At 38.5% G+C, this 19,834-nt stretch overlaps 2 protein-coding genes across 2 annotated transcripts; both read left to right on the plus strand.

Annotated features, from left to right (window-relative positions):
- Positions 1-816: 816 nt before the first annotated feature.
- On the plus strand, positions 817-7,730 carry polm (polymerase (DNA directed), mu). The gene is made up of 11 exons (XM_007250263.4): positions 817-1,465; positions 1,926-2,106; positions 2,315-2,413; positions 2,623-2,793; positions 2,895-2,966; positions 3,232-3,352; positions 3,507-3,639; positions 3,784-3,886; positions 4,726-5,028; positions 5,750-5,833; positions 7,280-7,730. Exons 1-11 carry the CDS (start codon positions 1,287-1,289, stop codon positions 7,364-7,366), a joined length of 1,533 nt encoding a protein of 510 aa, XP_007250325.3. The 5' UTR covers positions 817-1,286; the 3' UTR covers positions 7,367-7,730.
- Positions 7,731-17,088: 9,358 nt separating this feature from the next.
- Positions 17,089-19,687, plus strand: ved (ventrally expressed dharma/bozozok antagonist). The gene is made up of 3 exons (XM_022680866.2): positions 17,089-17,687; positions 18,388-18,644; positions 19,059-19,687. Exons 1-3 carry the CDS (start codon positions 17,369-17,371, stop codon positions 19,419-19,421), a joined length of 939 nt encoding a protein of 312 aa, XP_022536587.2. The 5' UTR covers positions 17,089-17,368; the 3' UTR covers positions 19,422-19,687.
- The last annotated feature ends 147 nt before the right edge of the window (positions 19,688-19,834 follow it).

Genomic DNA, 19,834 nt, shown 5'->3' on the forward strand with positions numbered 1-19,834 from the left:
GTGTGTGTGTGTGTGGTTACACAGGGACTTTAACCTGAGGCTATGCATGCACTGAACTGATCTAAAATAATAAAGAAATGGAGGTAAAACTTAAAGCCAGAACTGATAATAAAGGTGATCTAATATTAAAAATAGAATAATATAAAAGTAAAAGTGCATATAAGTATAAATATATAAACAAAACAAAAGCATTTTTTCTTTACCACACGAAATAACACACAGCTGTCCACCCACAGCTGTGAACACGTGGTTTTCACGTGTTAATAGGAAATGGTAAAAAACTAAATACTAAAATAACAGTGGATTCTGGTTCATTTATACAGCGAAACACAGCTAATCTGAGCCACGTCAGCTCAAATATTATTATTATTATTATTATTATTTTGGTCATTCATTTTTTAGACGTAATAGTTTGACGTGAAACGAGTTACGTGTTCTGATCTGTGCAGATCTGGCAGTAATGTGGATCGGTGGATCCAGCAGATTCAGCGCAGCTTTGAGCTGCAGATCAGGCAAAAGCAGCATCGAAACATTTACTCTACTAAACATAAAAAAAATAGATAATCTCTTGTTAAATATTTTTAAACGCAGAGACTGTCAGATCGAAATTATTGCCTAGAAATGATCAGTGGTCAGAATATTTTTATTTAACTAAATTTAGATCTGTATATTTATTTTAGCTAAACTCAGATAAAGCATTCACTATAAATCTGCAAAAAAATCTCTTTATCTGTTTTAGGACTTGTGTGAAACTATGAAGATATTTATGTCATATATATGCAGAAATTTAGAAAGTTCTAAGGCGCCACTGGATCGTGGATCGTATTACAGGACAATTCGTTATGCTGAGCGTTTCTGAAGAAAAACCTGTTTTTTCTGTGTAACTTCATTACTGAGAGTAACAGCCGCTCAGTGTGACTGACTGACTGCAGCTCACTGACAGATTAGTGATTTGATGCTTCCACGTGTCTCAATGTAGAACTGCACTAGAGTTTCTTGGTCGAAATTTTTGAGACGGAGCCGCCAAATTGTAGGCTCTGTAGTGAACAAGTGAGCATGGAGCTTTTTGAGACGCACCCCAGTGTCGGCACAGTCTGCGCAGGCGTGCTGTAGAAGTGCAGGGTGAGATGTCAGCCTGAGTTTTTCACTCTGTAGCTGCTGTTATTATTTTTACAGGCTCTGTCAGGACAAATGGAGGGGTTTTCTTCGTTACAGTAAATATTATTATACAGTTTATTCAGCTAATAAATATCCAGCAAAGTCTATAGTGTGAGCAGAGCAGCGCTATGGTTCCCCTAAAGCGCAGGAAATTAACAGCAGCTCAAACTGAAAACCAGGACAATAAAGTCTGTAAATTTCCAGATATTACTGTTTATATCGTGGAAAGAAAGATGGGAGCATCTCGAAAAGCTTTTCTTACTCGACTCGGGAGGAGTAAAGGTTTTCTGATTGAGGAAACTTACAGGTTGGACATTAAACTTTTCTAAAACTACATTAAACATTCAAAGCATAGATAGATAGATAGATAGATAGATAGATATATTTCCTTAATAAATAAATAAACAAACATATACTATATATATATATATATATATATATATTTTTTTTTTTTTTTTAACTGGGTTCTACTAACTGTATCTACTTTTAGGAATAAAAATCTGATGTCTCAGGGCATATTTATGCATAAATATGGAAAATTCCAGGCCACTTCTGTAGGTAGTAAGATAGATAAATAGTCAAGTTAATGGCTTAAATAACCCTATTTGAGTAATGTTTTAATTTACGTATTACGGCAAGAATAACTACTCAACAAATTAAAAAACAAATATTTAAAACATTGTAATGATGGAACTGGCACTCAAAACGTTGAAACTTCACAGTATTTCTAAACTTAGATCTTAATAATTATGCTTTTTTTGTTGCAGCTCTTCCGTCACTCATGTTGTATCAGAAAGTAACACTGGAGATGAGGTTCAGGCCTGGGTTAATAATCACACTGAGGGAAAAGCCCTGACTGACTCCATCCACCTGCTGGACATCAGCTGGCTGACTGAGAGCATGGCTGAGGGAGGACCTGTAGCCGTGCAGGACAGACACAGGTTAAAGGTATCAAACTTTTTTTTTTGGGGTAATACTTTATAATTAGGTTAATTGACATTAGGATCATTTAATTAATTAATGCTTTATAATGTGTTTTAGCGGATTCGCAAATATGTTAGATGGTATAAGCATGTTTTACTTTAAGCTCAGTGATTAAAGTGATTAAACATAACAGATATGAGCATTAACCACCTTCACCTAATTCATCTTTCAGACCAGTCTGAAGTCCTCTGAAGACACTCCATCATTCACAGTGAAGAGTTACGCCTGCCAGAGAAGAACTCCTCTAAAACACCACAATACATTTTTGACAGTGAGTCTTTTTACAGCTTTTACTCTTTCTGCATCCACACAGTACAACAGTAATTCCAATAATGGTTCTCTAAGTGGACAAAACACTTCACTTCAATTATCTTTTTTTTTATCCATATCATTTTGGCTGCCAAATATTTGGTGATTAATTGTGAATACTTTTGACCCCTTTACCTACATTCAAGAAGATGCTGTTGATTTGTGCATCAGGAAGCTCTGGAGATTTTGGCAGAAAATGCTGAGTTTGGTGAGAATGAGGGCAGGAGTGTGGCGTTCCGGCGCTCGGCGTCTGTCCTGAAGGCCCTTCCGTATGCAGTGCGACAGATGGACGACCTGAAGAACTTGCCCTGTCTGGGTGAGCACTCACAAAGAGTCATAAAGGTGAGAGAGAGGGAGTGTAGGTGGAGGTTATAAGGGATATTAATCTACAAAGATGATTCATATTAAATCAAAATAGTAAAATCTAAATTTTACTATTAAAGGAGATTTTAGAAGATGGCTCATCAAGGGAAGTGCAGTCAACGAGACAGTCGGCGCAGTTCCAGGCCATGAAGGTAAGAAGTGTTATGAAAGTAAAGAAGCTACGTGAAGTTTGGAGGTGTGTAGTGATTGGTGTAGTGACTCTGCAGAAAGTTGGTGAACTCTGTGCACTATGCTCCTCAGCATCCGCTTACCCCGCTCTGTTATTTTACACTGACAGAGCACAGAGTCGCTGTCATTCCCAGTCACTGTGTTATAATATCACTGACAGTTGGCTGTGGAATATTTAATAGTGAGTAGTGAAATTTCACAACTGGACTATTTTTTTGTTTATTCCAGGCGTTGACGGGAGTGTTTGGAGTGGGAGTGAGGAGTGCTGACCGCTGGTTTAGGGAAGGCCTGCTATGCCCATCAGATCTGATACGTACTGGACAAAAACTGAACAAAGCACAGCAAGCAGGTACAGGAATTGAGCAGATGCAAGGCTACAATTAAAGGAGCATTGTGTAGAATTTTTCTTAACAATATATATAATATGATATTTTGATTGAGCTCTTTGTAATGTAGACCGAAGGTAAAGCCGGAACTAAACACTCTCTTTGTCCCATTATTAGGAGTGCAGTATTATGATGATCTGAACAGACCGGTCACTAAGCAGGAGGCTCTGGCCATCAGTCAGATAGTGGAGAGAGCAGTGAATTCTGTGCTTCCTGGATCCATCATTACTCTCACTGGAGGATTCAGAAGGTCTGATGGATATTTTATGTTTACTTCATAATTCTGCCTGTGTTCCTGTATAGCTTAAATAACTATGATATTAAATTTACAATGTTAAAAATCATTCACATGTCTGTTGTTAATCTAAATATTGAGTTTATAATCTCTCTGTAGGGGTAAGGAGGTGGGGCACGATGTGGATTTCCTCATCACTCATGAAGAGGAGGGGGTGGAGGAAGGGTTGATGCCCAAACTGGTGAACTGGCTGGATGAACAGGTAGTCAGTGATGACACTGAAGCAGATAATATATGATAAAAAATGATAAAAATACACAATGTTCCCTTTACACCAAGTAAACTTACACTAAGTTCGTTTCTTCAGTTTAGTACTGATATTGCTGACAAGATACAGATAAATATATATTTCATCAGATAAGTTTAAATAAGACATAATTCTTCCATATCCTCTATATTAATTACCACTCTACCTCATCCCCAACTTCCCATCACATCCCTGCTGTTAGAACTGACAGGTAGGAGTAACTTTACATTAATAGGATATCCTTAAATATCCCTATATATTTTTGTCTATTTTCAATCAATCAATTAACCTTTATTTTCATTTGGTAATACCTTGTGATTAACCCTCATTTTTTAAATTCAGCCAAGCATTTACAACTTAAAGGGACTGAAATATTCATTTAAATTTACAATCAAGCATTGAGCTAAAAAAAAAGGAACTTCATAAACAAAACAATAAATAATAAATTGTAAAAGTATTAGAAAAACAAGCAAATAATATTAGATTTAGTAAAGAAGAAATAAAATAATTCAGAATAAAAGGATAAGTGCACAGGCTATAAAATGTAAAGCCATAAAATAAGAGATAAATAATTAGCATAATGAAATATAAACACAAATAAAAAAAATAGAGGGCTAAAAACAGAAGATTACACAGAAAAATAAATAAAAGGATGGAATGAATAAAATAAATAAAATAAATCAAAAAGCTAAAAGGTAAAACTGAAAATTAGATAAATAAAAGACAAAATAAAGAAAATAAATAAATGAATTCTACTTATTGTTGTTATTTATTTTCCTATATTTTGTCCACAGGGTTTTCTGTTGTATCAGAAAACGACCCGGAACTCTTACCTGGAGAGTAAAGACGGACCTGCCCGTCCTCCTAATAATATGGACCGATTTGAGAGGTGCTTCTCTATATTTAAACTGGAACAGTGTTCAGAGGACAGCAGTGCAGTTCTAGAAACTGGTTCTGATGACTCTGGCACCACGGACAACGTCAACGGGACAACTAGACAACAGCCTGGATCTTCCTGGAGAGCGGTGCGAGTGGACCTGGTGGTCAGCCCATTCAGCCAGTTTGCTTTTGCCACACTTGGCTGGACAGGATCCAAGGTAAATTATATCATAAGTGTTAAATTATATTGGAAACGTGTAATCATTTAATCGTTGTAAAATTGGGTCAGTCAGATTAACAGACAGAGTCTAAGTCATCCAAACTATGAAGAAAAACATATGTAATTATTTAGTAATTAAGGCATCTCACTTGCTTAGATGACAGCTTTTCACATCTCTGCTGGATTTTCTCAGTCAGCTTTATGAGGTAGAGTCATCTGGAATTCAGGCTTTCAGTTAACAGCTGTGCTGAACTCATCAAGAGTTAATTACTTGAATTTCTTGTATCTTAATAAAGTGTTTGAGAGCATCAGTTAAAGTAAAGTAGTGAAGAGGTAGAGTTACAAGGTATACAGTTAATAACAGCTCTATTTGAGTAATGTTCGAATCCAGATTATGAGAAGCAAGAACTACTCAAATAAGTAAAGAAAAAAAAAATACTTTAAGAAAAAAAGGTCAGTCAATTCGATATATTTCAAGGACTCTAAAAGTATTGTCGAGGCAGTTGCAAAGACCATTAAACTTTATGATGAAACTGGCACTCATCAGGACCTCCCCAGGAAAGGAAAACTGGTACTGTATATTTGATTATATTTTCAAAGGGTCTACTAGAAATCTGATCATGTCTTGGCTAAAATATTGCAGGAAGAGAAGGGAGAGCATTTTTGGTGATCTTTCTAAAGGAAACCACTAAACACACTGAATCTGCTCTGTCCTGCAGCTGTTTGAGAGGGAGCTGAGGCGGTGGGCGGGGCAGGAGAAGGGCATGTCTCTGAGCAGCCACGCCCTCTACGACAGCAAACAGGTGAGTTAATAATCTCAACTCTACTAGTGCACTATTATTGCACAAACCCAAATTTTAAATCAACAACAAACAGAATATAAAATAAAATAAACATGTGCTTGTGCACCCTCAGCAGCTCAGTTTCCTCTGCTGAGAAGCGTTGGACACTTTCAGGTAGCTGCGCCGTTAAAATGGCAAACTGCCAAAGTCAGAGCTCACCTGGTTCTTAAAGGGAATGATGAGCAAGTGACTCACTGATTAGTTTATTTACATTACACCCAAAACACACCCATAATTAATAGAGTAATAGAATTAGTTCATGTCTTCTGTGCGTTTTAAGCTTCGTAAGGTGTACTTTTCTAGCCGTTACGATAGCAAAGACAAACCGACACGCCCTAAATCAATATCTGCTGTGATGACTGTGATTTCATGTGATTTTATGGCTGTACAGGCTTTTCAAAATCAATCTGGATTGTGAATTGTGTATTTGCCAAAAATTATATTTCGACTCCATTCAGTGAATTTTTGGTGGGAAATTTGGTGGAAATTCCCGAGACCTGGCTCAGACTGTGTCAACAGAGTAGTACCACTCTTATGCTAATATTGGCCGGGTGATGACATCTGTGTATTGAAAGGTGGGCAAACAACTGCTCAGACAGGTAGCTTTACCTGCCCTGTGTTCAGGGATTGGACCTTGATACCCAGGCCTTTGGAGATCAAAGCTCATGCGTTTAGTGGATGATACTGCAGGAGACAGTGCAGATAAAAGACACAGTCGTTTCTCAGACAAGGATGAGCTTTAACTAAACTAAAACTTAAATAGACTATTTTAATTAATGGAAAGTCTAATAAATGAGAGCAAAGATGTAGAAAGAGCAAACCTACTGATGACACCCTTGTTTATTAGTGCTGGAAGGTTACCAGTAATTGAATAAATCAAAGTAATCAAATTACTTTTCTTAATCATTTCTTAATAATGATTAAGAAAAGTGTAATGTAAACATACACTATGTATGGACAAATTTATGGGGAAATGAAGGGTATTAAAAAAAGAGTTTATCCTGCTTTCTAAAAGGGTTTAAAGCATAGAGAGTTTAGAGTTATAATAATTGAATATTTCTTTTTAGATTAATTAATTTTTAATGAATTAAAACTATTTTATTATTAAGCCATTATTATTAGAACAGATTTGCTGCTGTAAAAATGTCTGAGTAGAACATGCTATAATTTCGCTACACAAACATCTTAAGCTTATCAAATTGTGTAACATAAACTTTTAGGAAAAAAAATTGCAAAAAAAACAAATAACGATATTTGACGCAATTTACTGATTAAGTATCGCAAGCAAAAACTGTGAAATATATCGCTGTATCAATATTTTCTCCCACTGCTAGATATATAGTAATCTATACAGTAATTTCAGAGACATTTTATTTCTCCTCAGTAATTTTTTCCTCTGTTCTACAGCAGCGTTATCTTCGGGCGAACTCAGAGGAGGAGATCTTTGCCCACCTGGGTCTGGAGTTTATCCCCCCCTGCGAGAGGAACTCCTGACCTTCTTCAGTCCAGCCTCGATCCTCTACAACCTCAACTACCTTAGCACCTCCACCATCCTCCATTTAGCACGGGTCAGATCATTTTATCTCAGGACAAATGACCTTAAACTAACTATAGACTTCATGACTTCATGAAGTATTTGAACATTGTGACGCTGCATTTATTTAGAAATGCTTAAAAATAGGATTTTATATATTATAATCTGTTAAGATGACTGTCCGCTAGGGGTGGGCAATATGGCTCTAAAATAATATCACGATATTTCATGGTAATTTGCGATACCGATACTCTTGGCGATATGACGAAACACTGAATAATTACAAAAATTATTATTTCAAGAATAAACTACTGCAACAAAATGAATTCATGCATCTTGGCATCATGTTCTCCTCCACCAGTCTTGCAAACTGCTTTTGGATAACTTTATGCTGCTTTACTCCTGGTGTCAAAATTCAAGCAGTTCAGTTTGGTGGTTTGATGGTTTGTGATCATCCATCTTCCTCTTGATTACATTCCAGAGGTTTTCAATTTGGTAAAATCAAAGAAACTCATCAATTTTAAGTAGTTTCTTATTTTTTCCAGAACTGTTTATCCGTATATACACTGCCTGGCCAAAAAAAAAGTCTCCACCTGGATGTAAGTAAGTAAATGACGTGAGGTTGGTTGATGCTGCAGTTGGTCTGCAGGTTTAGGTTCAGCAACAGTATGTGCTGAAAAAATGAAGTCAGCTGACCACCTGAATATACTGAATATAGACCAGGTTATTCCATCGATGGATGATTTTTTTATTCCCTGATGGCCTGAGCATATTCCAAGACAACAATGTTGGATATTAGAGTGTGTCCTTTTTTTGACCAGGCAGTGTATATATAGATATAGATATATAGATGGGTTTTATCATGGCAGATTTACTTATAGGTAACACAGATGTGTGTTTGACTGTTATAGACTGTTATAGCGGTTATAGTGTGTGTGTGTGTGTGTGTGTGTGTGTATACACCTGGCATTCTGTGGCCTACTTTCACCAACTGCCAGTTCATACAGAATCTTTACATAATAAACCACACACACACACACACACACTTACATACGGCATAGTGGCTCTCCTGGTAGCACTGATAAAGATAATGCTTTTGTATAGATAAAAATACATCAAGGACACCTCTATTCAGCTTAGCATCCTACAGATGCATTCATATTTGGTGGAATAATCCTGGTTTTTAGTCTTACACACTGCTTTTGGAAAACTTTATGCTACTCACTTCTGGTGCAAAAATTCAAGCAGTTGTTACCTTGTGATCATCCGCCTTCCTCTTGATTTTATGGAAGATAAATTTGGTAAAATCAAAGAAACTCATAATTTTTAAGTGGCCATATTGTTTTTCCGATCTATATTTATTTTTGCTTGTTTTTTGCAATAGTTTAAACTCTCCCATTTTATGAGTGTTTTATAATCACTTTTAAATACAACTCTGTTTGGTAGGAAGTACAGAAATCCACAGTATTGGTGCTTTATATCTGAATATAGACCTATAGTTATTTTATATATTTATTTTTGCTGACGTCTTTTGTGTAATACAGGTAAATTCTCCAATTTGTATCATTTTTAAAACACATGGAAGCTTGGTAAATACTGTAAATGCAGTGTTTTCCAGTAAAAGCCTTGTGTTTATTTAGTTTTCCTGCTGTTAGTGGGTTTGTCACTCTGTGATCAGACCGGTCCGCCAGGTTACCCTCCTCATAAACTTCCGCCCACCTTTTCCCCAAACAGCATAACTGACCTCTAAGAGTCCTTTAGACTTCAAAGGCCTCTCTCGCACCTCACGCCGCTCTTTATACCACCCTTTAACAGGAAAAGGAAAGCCCCAAATGTAGCCCCCCCCCCCCAGCCCATTCTTTTCCTGCGTAGACCGTTCCGACACTCCTTTCATACGGCAGCCCGTGATCTAAATCCCCATTCACAAACATGGAGCTGCCCCGGCTCCACTCGTGCCTGCGCCGGGTCCTGAATGTGGATCCGTGTGAAGGGTAAGGGGGGGGGGGGGTGATTTGTGAGTATTGGTGAAGCTCAATGGGGTCTAATCCCCTCTCGACACTTAGCTTTTCTCTCTCGTGCCGAAAGTGTGAAAGCAAAAGTCTGCTGAATGGGAGCCGAGAGGGGTGTGATGGCCCGGGCGGCCGGTCGGGGCCCGGAGTCAGGCCGCAGGGCCCGGCGTCTGAACCCGAGGGGCCGCAGGTCTGAGTGGATTCAGGCTTTGGAGGACGACTTGAAGCATCCAGGGTGTCCAGATTAAAATGCATCTGTACAAATATGACTGTAACCGCATTTTAAAACACCTTCAAATGTGGTTTGAATCAAGAATGTACCAACACCAGAAGAACAGTGTGATTTTTCCTTTCTGCAACAAACAGCAACGAAGTTGTACCTTATTTTAGGGTGTTTTTGCAATAACGACATTGACAAATGTTTGTAATATCATTGAGTTCCATACAATATTTTGGCGATATTATTGAATATGATTAAATAGATGGCACACCTCTAGTCCAGATTTGTGCAAATTTACTGATATACTGAAATGTGGTTTGAATCTAATTTGCAAAATATATATATATATATATATATATATATATATATATATATATATTTCCTGCACTTTCTGGCATTTTAAACTATAAAAAATTAATCTGGCTACAGTCTAGATAAGCCAAACATCTGATTTGTGCTGTCCGTCTGATCTTAGCTATAGCACTTGCATTGGCCTATAGAGAACTATCGTTAGTAAAGGTGCACAGGTGACTGAAAATTTTTGCCCAGAATCCAGAGTAGGGCTGGGAGATATGGTCCTAAAATAAAATCACAATATTTCAGAGTATTTAATACAAAAAACAGTATTCATGGCGATCTGACAAAACATTGAATTTTTAAAAAAATATGAATTTCAAAATCACACTGCTGCTACAAAATGAATATTACATTTTATTTGGCGATATTGTTGCATATACGCTATGATATGGCACACCTCAAATTTTTACATGTGTAGCAGGTTGTAAATCAGTAAATAAGTCAATGATCCAGCATAATATGATACTAATAATGCATTTCATATATCTGGGACTGAAGTAAATAATAATGATGATAAATGATGCTAGACACATAATATAGTATGAAGTCTCTAGGAGATACTGTTTTATGCGGAATACCAGGAGAACAGTGTGATTTTTCCTTTTTGCAACAAACAGCAACAAAGTTGTACCTTGACAGCCTGTGTTTTATTACTATAAAAATCCATATGGACAGGACTAGATCAATCTGGACAAAAGTAAAGGGACGCCAGCTTATTCATCGTTTATACTAAATTGAAGGGTACTAATAAGAGTTTATCCCGAGCCAGAGGGGCCGCAGGTCTGAGTGGATTCGGGCGGACGACCCGACGTCCCTAACCCCCACAATTACCCCCCTCCCCAGTCTGTTATCACCGAATCAGAGCCTTTTCAGACAGGACCAGTTGCACCGCTGAGGCTGATCCGCTGATCCGCGCTTTGAAGCGGCCGCTGATTGGAATCAATAGGGCCGGGATAATGGGGGCATTGTAGTCAAAATGATGTGATTATAAGATGAGCGGATAAGTTACTGCAGCAGAGATCTGAGCTCTGAGACTCCCAGCACTGTTTTCACTGTTTTCACTGACTCCAGCTAATCTATCTCAGCGTGGAATCACTGTTTACAGAAAGGTTACGCCAGTTTGGTTAGAGATACTTGTACAAAGTTATTCTAATATGATCAGTGTGTCCCCATATTATAAAACAACCTACATTCATGCATTCATAAGCATTTCTTAACTTATTTTTAGTGAAAAAGTTTAAATATTGAGTAAAACATCTGGGAAATTTATCCAACCATTTCTATAAATAGATAATTACAGTAAATTAATTATTTTGTAACTATATTATCTCATGAAAAAGTTAAAATATAAAAAAAGAAATTTGTTTAAAAAATGGAAATAAACAAATAAAGTAATGTTTTTATTTAGCATTTTTTAACGTTTGTTGTAAAAAAAAAGGTCCAGAAAAAAGTATTACTCTAAGCAAATAATTAAAGTATACTATTTTAGCATTTTCTAACTTTTCATTTGATCAATAATAGAAGGATTCTATTTTGCATTCCTACATTGGAACCTGTTCATAAAAAGTTTCATTATTGATACAATTTTGGAAAATCTTTTAATAACTCGATAACTTTTTAAAACTTTTTTAAAAATGTTTAAATATAGAACATAACCTCTGAGAACATGCAGGACAAATATATATATTCCATATAATGTTTTTAATCACTCGTTTGCAAAAATCTTACTAAATGAAAATCTGTATGCAAAATAATGAATTTGAATGTGTAAGTAAATAGATTTCCTTAATTATTAGACTCTACATCTACATAGTATAAAGTTTATTATACAAAAATAATGTATATGATGAGTATTTCAGACAGTAGCACAGATATACAGTAAATCCCTTTTATATTCAGTATTAATATCCAGTACGTGATCAGATTCTCCAGTTGCTCTAAATAAATAATAAATAAACAGCTTCATTCTGAGCTGGAGCCTCTCATGTCTAATAAAGCCATACAGAGCGTTTCTCATCCTGTGTGAAATATGACGGCTCCGGCTCGCTCGATAGAGCCCACAGCGCTCAGGCCTCGCTCTCGGCCCCCCCGCAGGACGAGCCCCGGCCGGGCAGGGAAGAGACAACACGTTTGCGTCCCTAACAGGCCAGCAAACAGCGCCCATTAGAGATGAAAGGGGATCAGTGAAGGCAATCAAAGGCAATCACTGCTGGAGCCCATTCTCTGCTCGAGACTGTCGTCTGTAGCGGCTCTAAAGGCTGACGGGAGGCAGGGAGCCAGCTTGAGTGACACTTTCATGGCTCTGCTCGAGGCCGCGCTTCACGCAGAGGAGGAAAAAGTGTGAGATTTATTCAAATAAAACACGCAGACTGTGAAAGTGTGCACTGTGCAAATGAACACAGCTTTACTGCAGGATTTCTGGCCCTGTATGTTAGCCCACAGTTCAGTTCTTCAGTACTCGATACTTTAATTACTACAGTACTGTCACAATTACATCAGTTTAATAGGCCCTACAATAGAACCCTGTGGGACACCACAAGACATTTTAAAATGTCTGTCAAATCTAACCTCTAAGACTCTGTAAGCCCACACTTCAGTTCTTCACTTTAATAACTACATTTTGTCGTATTGGCATAATTTACATCAGTTTCATTGGCCCTACAATAGAACCCTGTGGGACACCACAAGACATTTTAAAGCATATTTCTTTAAAATAATTTGCAATATTTTCTGCATTAGGATTAATAACTGCATAATTAACCAAGGATGTAATGGGTCAACTCAGTACTTTTAGGTCTGTACTATGGATTAGATGTAGACCATAACCTCACTACTGAGAGCAGAGGAATAGAGGTAGTATAGGTAGAGAAATTGGAAGTATTAAACCTCTAAGAATCTGTATACTTTTCCACTTTTCTCCAAACCAAATATCAAAATATATTTTTCTTAAACATTTTATGAAGTAAACTAAATGTATTTTTGAGTATATTTGACCTTTGCGATAAGTTTATACAATGTTCCTTTGTACAGAATTATCTTTTAGCGCTAAACTCGAGAGACATCGTTACTAAACACTTCAAGGGTTTTAAATTCAGTGTTATTTAAAACCACTGGCATCCAGATATCAGACTGTCCCAAGGTAGAAACCCCTTTTTTTTATCTTATTTAGCCATATTTATTATCTCTGAACGTCCTTTTGTACAAGAATTTAATGCATATTTTTAGTGTTTTTAGTGCACACAATCATGCTAATCATACTAATCATGCTTATTAGGTTAATAGGTAGACTTATATTTGTGTTATATTGATTACAGTGGCATGCTGACTGTACTGCTCAGTAATTGCTCACAGAGACACACACATCTTTTTTTTTCTTTAAAGCACCTGCTTACAGCTCTCGTTCTGCTGATAACACAGTATCAGTCCAGTATCTAACAGCACCCTCACGCTGTAATCTGGCCTTTGATGGCAGGATCAGTGGGACAGGAGGTGGACACGCCGTCTCCTGCCCCTCCCGTCTGTCCTGCGTGAAACCAGGCTGCTGTCTGTACTGTATCACTCTCTCGCTCGGCCTGTCTTTCTCCTGACACTCACATCAAAGTCATTCCCTGTCTTTATCACGTCTCGGGGCTGGTGGACGCTGGAACCGAGCTGGGGGACCGTCCCACTCTCCATGCATTCCACGCACAGAAACTGCCCGCCGGAGATCTGCAGCAGATACAGAAAAGCAGGAGCTCTGTTTTTGGGAGCCTTTAAACAAAAGAAAGTGAGAAAGATAGTGCTGGAGATATGAGGAGAGAGGGTCAGCCAGTTATTTGTCCTTTGAAGTTGTAAATAGGGAGAGCTAGATGGTGAACATTTGTGTTGTAGTGCCACTTTAGCACTTTTTTTGAAAAGGAAAGTTGAAAAAAAAATTAAAAAAAAACTCTGGAGTCCCTCAGGGCTCTGTTCAGGGCCCACTTTCATTCTGGAACAGAGCTACACAGTATGGCTGTAGGAGTGTTCAATATTGTTGCTGTTCAATAAAAACAAGTATCTCCAAAACAGCAATTTTACAGGAGAATGTGAGCTAAGGTTAAACATACGACATTGAAACATCAATCACTTTTTAAAACCATCACTAAATCCAATGTTGATTCAACTATAACAACAACGTTGATTTAACATTGATTCAGCATTGAAATGCCAGCTGGGTGGGCTCTTATGGGTTAAGATCAATATACATTAAATTAGATTTGGTATACAGCTCTTTGATTTTACCAAATTGAAAACCTCTGGAATATAATCAAGATGAAGATAGGTGGAGGAGTAAAGCAGCATAAAGTTATCAAAAAGCAGTGAGTAAGACTGGTGGAGGAAAACATTCCCAGATGCATGAAAACTGTGATTAAAAACCAGGGTTATTCCACCAAATATTGATTTTTTTTTTTCATTGTTTGAGGTCTGAAAGCTTTGCATTTTTGTTTTGTTATTTGACCCATTTCTCATTTTCTGCCAATAAATGCTCTAAATGACTCTAAATATTTTTATTTGGAATTTAAAAAAAACAACAATGTTCATTTTACTCAAACATAAACCTATAAATAGCAAAATCAGAGAAACTGATTCAGAAACTGAAGTGCTCTCTTCATGAGCTGTAATTGTTTTCTCTAAGTGTGAAATGAAACCCTACAATAAAGAGCTGATTTACAGGAAAGTAGTTCCAGCTCAGTTCTTAGCTCTAATTTAAGTGTATAATTTCCTACAGTTTGATGTTATATGGTGAGCAGAGCTGGTGTATGAGGGGAAATACTGCAGCTATGATTACTTTAACTGGCGGACTGATGGGTGTTTCTGCACCGATGGCGCCGTCTGATTTCCCCTTTGTTTTTTTTGTGCTTGTTGTTGGATTTAGGGGATCAGATCAATGGGATCTTTAGCACACAGTGATGGCCCCGCTTTGGGCGCTTATGGGCGATTTACAGCCGAGACTAGACTGTGATGATTCGGCGAACATTCAGCTCGACTGATCATTTCAGTGGCTGAGATTAGGCTCTGATAAGGCAGATAACCGCGGTGTAATAATTTGATAATTCTGTTTATCGCTGCTGTTTTAGCTGCAGCTTCTCCAGACTGCTGTCTCCGGGCTCGGTATCAGTCCAAAGCCTGGGTCCGGTTTGTTTTTAGTGTATTTAATGTTTTCCACCCGTATTCCGGCACAGCGCGCGCTGCGTCTGCACTGTATTTGAATATCGCGCGAGGATTGGCCAGATCGTCCGTCTGTTCGGCGGCGACAGCCAGAGTACACACTTGCAGCCAATCGCGGCACGAGAAGCTAGACGCTAAAGTACGCTATTAACCAATCGCGCTGCAGAGGGGGCGGGGTTTGTCGCAGAACGGGTGTGGGGTAAAGCACGGCCTCGCGCGGTGTAGTGTTTCTCTAATAGGCCATTAACCGCTGCCTGGCACTTCAAAGGACCCGCGCGCTTTGATACCAATACCGACTAAAGAGCGCATAAACAGGGGCTGGATTACGCAGATTCACAACCACTGAAACGTGTGTGTGTGTGTGTGTGTACGTGCCTGTGTGTGTGTGTGTGTGTGTGTGTGTGTGTGTGTGTGTGTGTGTGTGAGAGAGAGAGGGGAGTACTATTTATTATTTGTAAACCAGTGGTGCACTGTCAATGTCACATATACACACACAATAATATTATTAATATCAAATGAAAAATTAAACCAGTTATATGGCAGATAAAATATATACAGCTCTGGGAAAAATTAAAAACCACTTTAGTTTCTGAATCAGTTTCTCTGATTTTGCTATTTAGTCATATTAACGGCTGTATATCATCACTGTCCAATAAAATTTTTTGTCAGTTTTTAGTTTACTACATACTTCAAACACACAAACTGTGCCTTGCACTGTGTTAAAAGTTCTTGATGAATGGACCAATAGGAATTCTCAGAAATTACATGAAATAAACTGTTTTTAAATTGACTTCTATTAAAAGTTAAGTATGTTTTATCTCTCTCCTGTAAAGTTGCTGTTTTGGAGCTAAATGTTTTCATTTGGCAGTAATGATATAAAACAAAACTTTGGGCTTAAACATCACTGCCAGTTCATTTCAAAACGAATATATACAAATGTTTAAAATGTGTGGCAAAATAGTGCAATGCAATAAATAGCTGATATAGAGCTGTATACAGAAACGTTTAACAAAATGTACATTTTAATTTAAATAAATCAGTTTTGGCACAAATCTGAATGGTGAAATGCAAGTATATATGTATATTGCAGTATATATTGCCCAATAGATCTGTGTCTAGAAACATTTGAATGAATGATTTGTCTAATAGAGATGTGCTTGGAAACGTTTGGCTAAATTTTGCAGCCAGTTAATTTAACTTAAATCCTAATAAAATCACATAGCAGATTACCGAGATCAACAAGCCAAAGGCGACGGTCCAAAAACATGTGCTTTAATGGTGAAATGCAAATTTAGCTAATGCAACTGTGTCCACACATTTTTTGGCAAAAAATTCGTCAATTCAATTTTAAAGTTCAAATTAAAAACAAAGTTTGTCAGAAGATAAATAATGGAATGTGATTCCAGTGAATGTTCATTTTGTCTAAATTTCTCCTGAATGTTGGAGCAAATTTATTTAAGATTTAAGTTTGAGTCAAAAATCATTTACCTACTGAAAACACACTGTAATATAAATTATTGTATAAATATTATTACTGCAGATCTGAGGCCTTAAATCCTGTCTCTATCTAACCCTGACCTTCATCCATGATTCCTCCTACTCCTCCTCCTCATGTGAAAACACACACAAACCTCAGACAGGAGACCAGAGACAGGATCAGAGATGGTTTTGGTGAGGGGGGGGGGGGTGGGGGGGGGTAACAGTGCGGGATGTTTGTGTGTGTGTGTGGATGTGTGTGTATGTGTGTAAAGGGGGGGGAGGGGGGGGGTGCTGTCCTGCTACATCACCAGACTTACTGGAGCCAGGAATTAATGGGCTCATTCAGAGGTGATTGAGACGTCTTAATTACCACACTTGTGAAAACTGGAGGGGTGGGGAGCAGAGACGGGAGGATGTTCTCTTTGATCCTGGACTAAGTGAATTGTAAATGAGCTGGGATTAGCCCTATAAATACTCCAGCCCTGCGCCAGAGCTGCACACTGCTTGCTTTTCCCAACACAAACAGAGCTGTAGCTCCTCACTCGCTCTCAGGACCACTCTCACCAGGACCAGCTCACCACTACTGGACTCACTGAAGCTTAGAGGAACCCTGGAGGAACTTTAGAGGAACTTTTGAGGACGCACCACCTCATTTCACCTGGACATTTTTGATATTTTAATTTCTTCAAAAACCATCTGAATCTGCAACCATGAAAGGACACTTCTCCATCGAGTGGCTGTCCCAAAGCAGCCAGACCCCGGCCAGCCCCAGAACTGCAGCTGTGTACCACCAGCACCAGCATCCCAGCTCCTGGATCTCTGCAGCCTCCTCGGAGAGAGCCAGCACCTCCGGGACGGTCCCTGAGAGCCTCCCTGGATTCTACAGCAGAAGGGCGGACAACACTGAAGCCCAGGAACCTCAGGAAGCTCAGGAGACCAGGCCCGAGCAGAACGGGCCAGCACACGGCTTTCTGAACCCGTCCCAACAGCAGGAGACTGGCATGAGCAACCCAGAGAACGTGCAACTTGGTAAGATAGCTTTACGTTTTTTTATAAAAGTTCTATATCTTTTCTGTGAATCCATATAAATACAGGCTTTAAAGGGTTTAAAGGGTTGACCTTTTAGTGTTACCCTCCAAAAAAAACAAGAAAGCAAGTTCATACTCATAAAGTTGAGAAATCAATATTTGGTGGAATAACCCTGTTTTTTAATCACAGTGTTTGTGCATCTTGGCATCATGTTCTCCTCCACCAGTCTTACACACTGCTTTTGGATAACTTTATGCTTATCACTCCTGGTGCAAAAATTCAAGCAGTTCAGCTTGGTTTGGCTTGTGATCATCCAAAAGCAGCAGTCCTTAAGATTTGTTTCTATTAAATAATAATAAAAAAAACATAAAAAAGAGAGGTATGGTAGGTTTATTGGATGCAATTGCTCTCTACAGTATTTTCACAAAATCTTATAAAACACACAGAATAGTAATTTCAAATTTTATTTACATTAAGATGCATTAAAAGTACTCTTCCACTTGATTGGCCCAATTACACATTCTAAACAGAGGGGTCACTAAATCCCCACAACTTACAGACTGTGCCTTTAAAAAACTTCATAACATTTTTGCTACTTTTGAATGTTTGTCAGCAGAAAATCGTGATATTGGAAAGGCTATAAGCCTCAGTTTTGCTTGATTAGATCTTTCCTAACTGTCTATTTTTTCCTCCATCACAGCTCCAGAACTGGGTTTCAGCAGCGGTACCGAGGAGGAGGAGACGTCGGGTTACGAGAGCGAAGGCGGCCGGTCCCTCTCTCCCATGGCCTCCAAGCAGCCGGCTCCCTCAGTGTCCCCCACCACCGGCCGCCGCGCCCGCACCGCCTTCACAGCCGAGCAGATCGAGAGCCTGGAGAGGGCCTTCAAGAGAAACGCCTACCTGGGGGCTCAGGACAAGGCCGAGCTGTGCAAGCGTCTCAGCCTCTCTGACAAACAGGTACGAGGAACTCATTCTCCTCTGTAATAGTTCCTTATATATGGTTAAAAAATAATTAAAAAGTAATAAAATAAAAAAGTAATTTGGGCATTTTTTATTTACAAATAAATTAAATGTGCTTTATTTAGGATCTTATATTGCCTTATTCATGAAGTCACTTGACATTGAATAATATACAATAGTAAATAAATTAACATAATATTTGCCAACCAAAATATTGTTCAGCTAAAAGTATTAAAACATGTAAAACAAATAGCTTATTCTACAGTGTTTAAGTCATTTTTAAATATTTGACCTTTTTGACCTTCATGTAGGCCTAAAAGTGACCAGCATAATGTTTTTAATTTGTTTTATAGAATTATCTTTGCTGTTTATTGTTCTGATTACTAATCTTTATTCTGTTCTTCTCCACAGATCAGGAACTGGTTTCAGAACCGGCGCATGAAGCTGAAGAGGACGGTGCAGGACGCCCTGGCACACGCCTGCCAAGCCAACGTGGCATCCCAGCTAATCCACTACCCAGAGCTGCAGACCTTCAGACCAGCGCCGTACCCCAGCTACTACCCCCCGCAGGAGGCCGCCGCCTCATACCTGTGCCCCCCCAGCCTCCACTACAGCCCCGCCGCCGCCACCGCCGCCGTCACAGCCGTCCAGGCCCTGCCCGTCAACCCCCTCTACCAGTACAGGAGTCCACAGAGCCTGCCCGTGGCCCCTGGAAACCCCGCCCTCAGGGGCACCTACCCTCCGTACCCCCCGCAGTACTTCAGCTCACAATGAAATGAGATGATCTGAGCCACACGGACCACAGCCAACCACTGTCTTAATGAAGCGCCCAAAGCCCCCCCCACCCCCCCTCAGACCCGCCGGGTTAGAATTACAGGGTTCAGTGCAATAATGAAAGAATTTCTATTTTTATTTTTTTTAGATCTTGTTTTGCAATTGTTGAATATTTAAATACATTTCTGTAAATCCTTTAAATTTATATTTTGTTCATGTTTATAAGTACGAGATGAGTGTATAATAAAAAAGGTTTATCTGTAAAATATTTGTGTTCAAGTCCTTAAATTCAGTGTTTTTTCAATATTTTCAAATGTTCTGTATTGTAGATTAATACTAAAAACATCCAAACTATGAAGAAAAAAAAACATGGAATTATTTAGTAAAAAATATGTTTTAAACTAACCAGAATA

The sequence above is a fragment of the Astyanax mexicanus genome, chromosome 20 (assembly GCF_023375975.1).
Source record: "Astyanax mexicanus isolate ESR-SI-001 chromosome 20, AstMex3_surface, whole genome shotgun sequence".
NCBI classification, from domain to species: domain Eukaryota; kingdom Metazoa; phylum Chordata; class Actinopteri; order Characiformes; family Acestrorhamphidae; genus Astyanax; species Astyanax mexicanus.

Bases quoted from the DNA above. Each gene is read 5' to 3' on its own strand.
- ved (XM_022680866.2), top strand. From the start codon at position 17,369: ATGAAAGGACACTTCTCCATCGAGTGGCTGTCCCAAAGCAGCCAGACC. The intron at 17,688-18,387 runs GTAAGATAGCTT...CCTCCATCACAG, and splicing joins CCCAGAGAACGTGCAACTTG to CTCCAGAACTGGGTTTCAGC. The intron at 18,645-19,058 runs GTACGAGGAACT...TCTTCTCCACAG, and splicing joins TCAGCCTCTCTGACAAACAG to ATCAGGAACTGGTTTCAGAA.
- polm (XM_007250263.4), top strand. From the start codon at position 1,287: ATGGTTCCCCTAAAGCGCAGGAAATTAACAGCAGCTCAAACTGAAAAC. The intron at 5,029-5,749 runs GTAAATTATATC...TCTGTCCTGCAG, and splicing joins TTGGCTGGACAGGATCCAAG to CTGTTTGAGAGGGAGCTGAG. The intron at 5,834-7,279 runs GTGAGTTAATAA...TCTGTTCTACAG, and splicing joins CCCTCTACGACAGCAAACAG to CAGCGTTATCTTCGGGCGAA.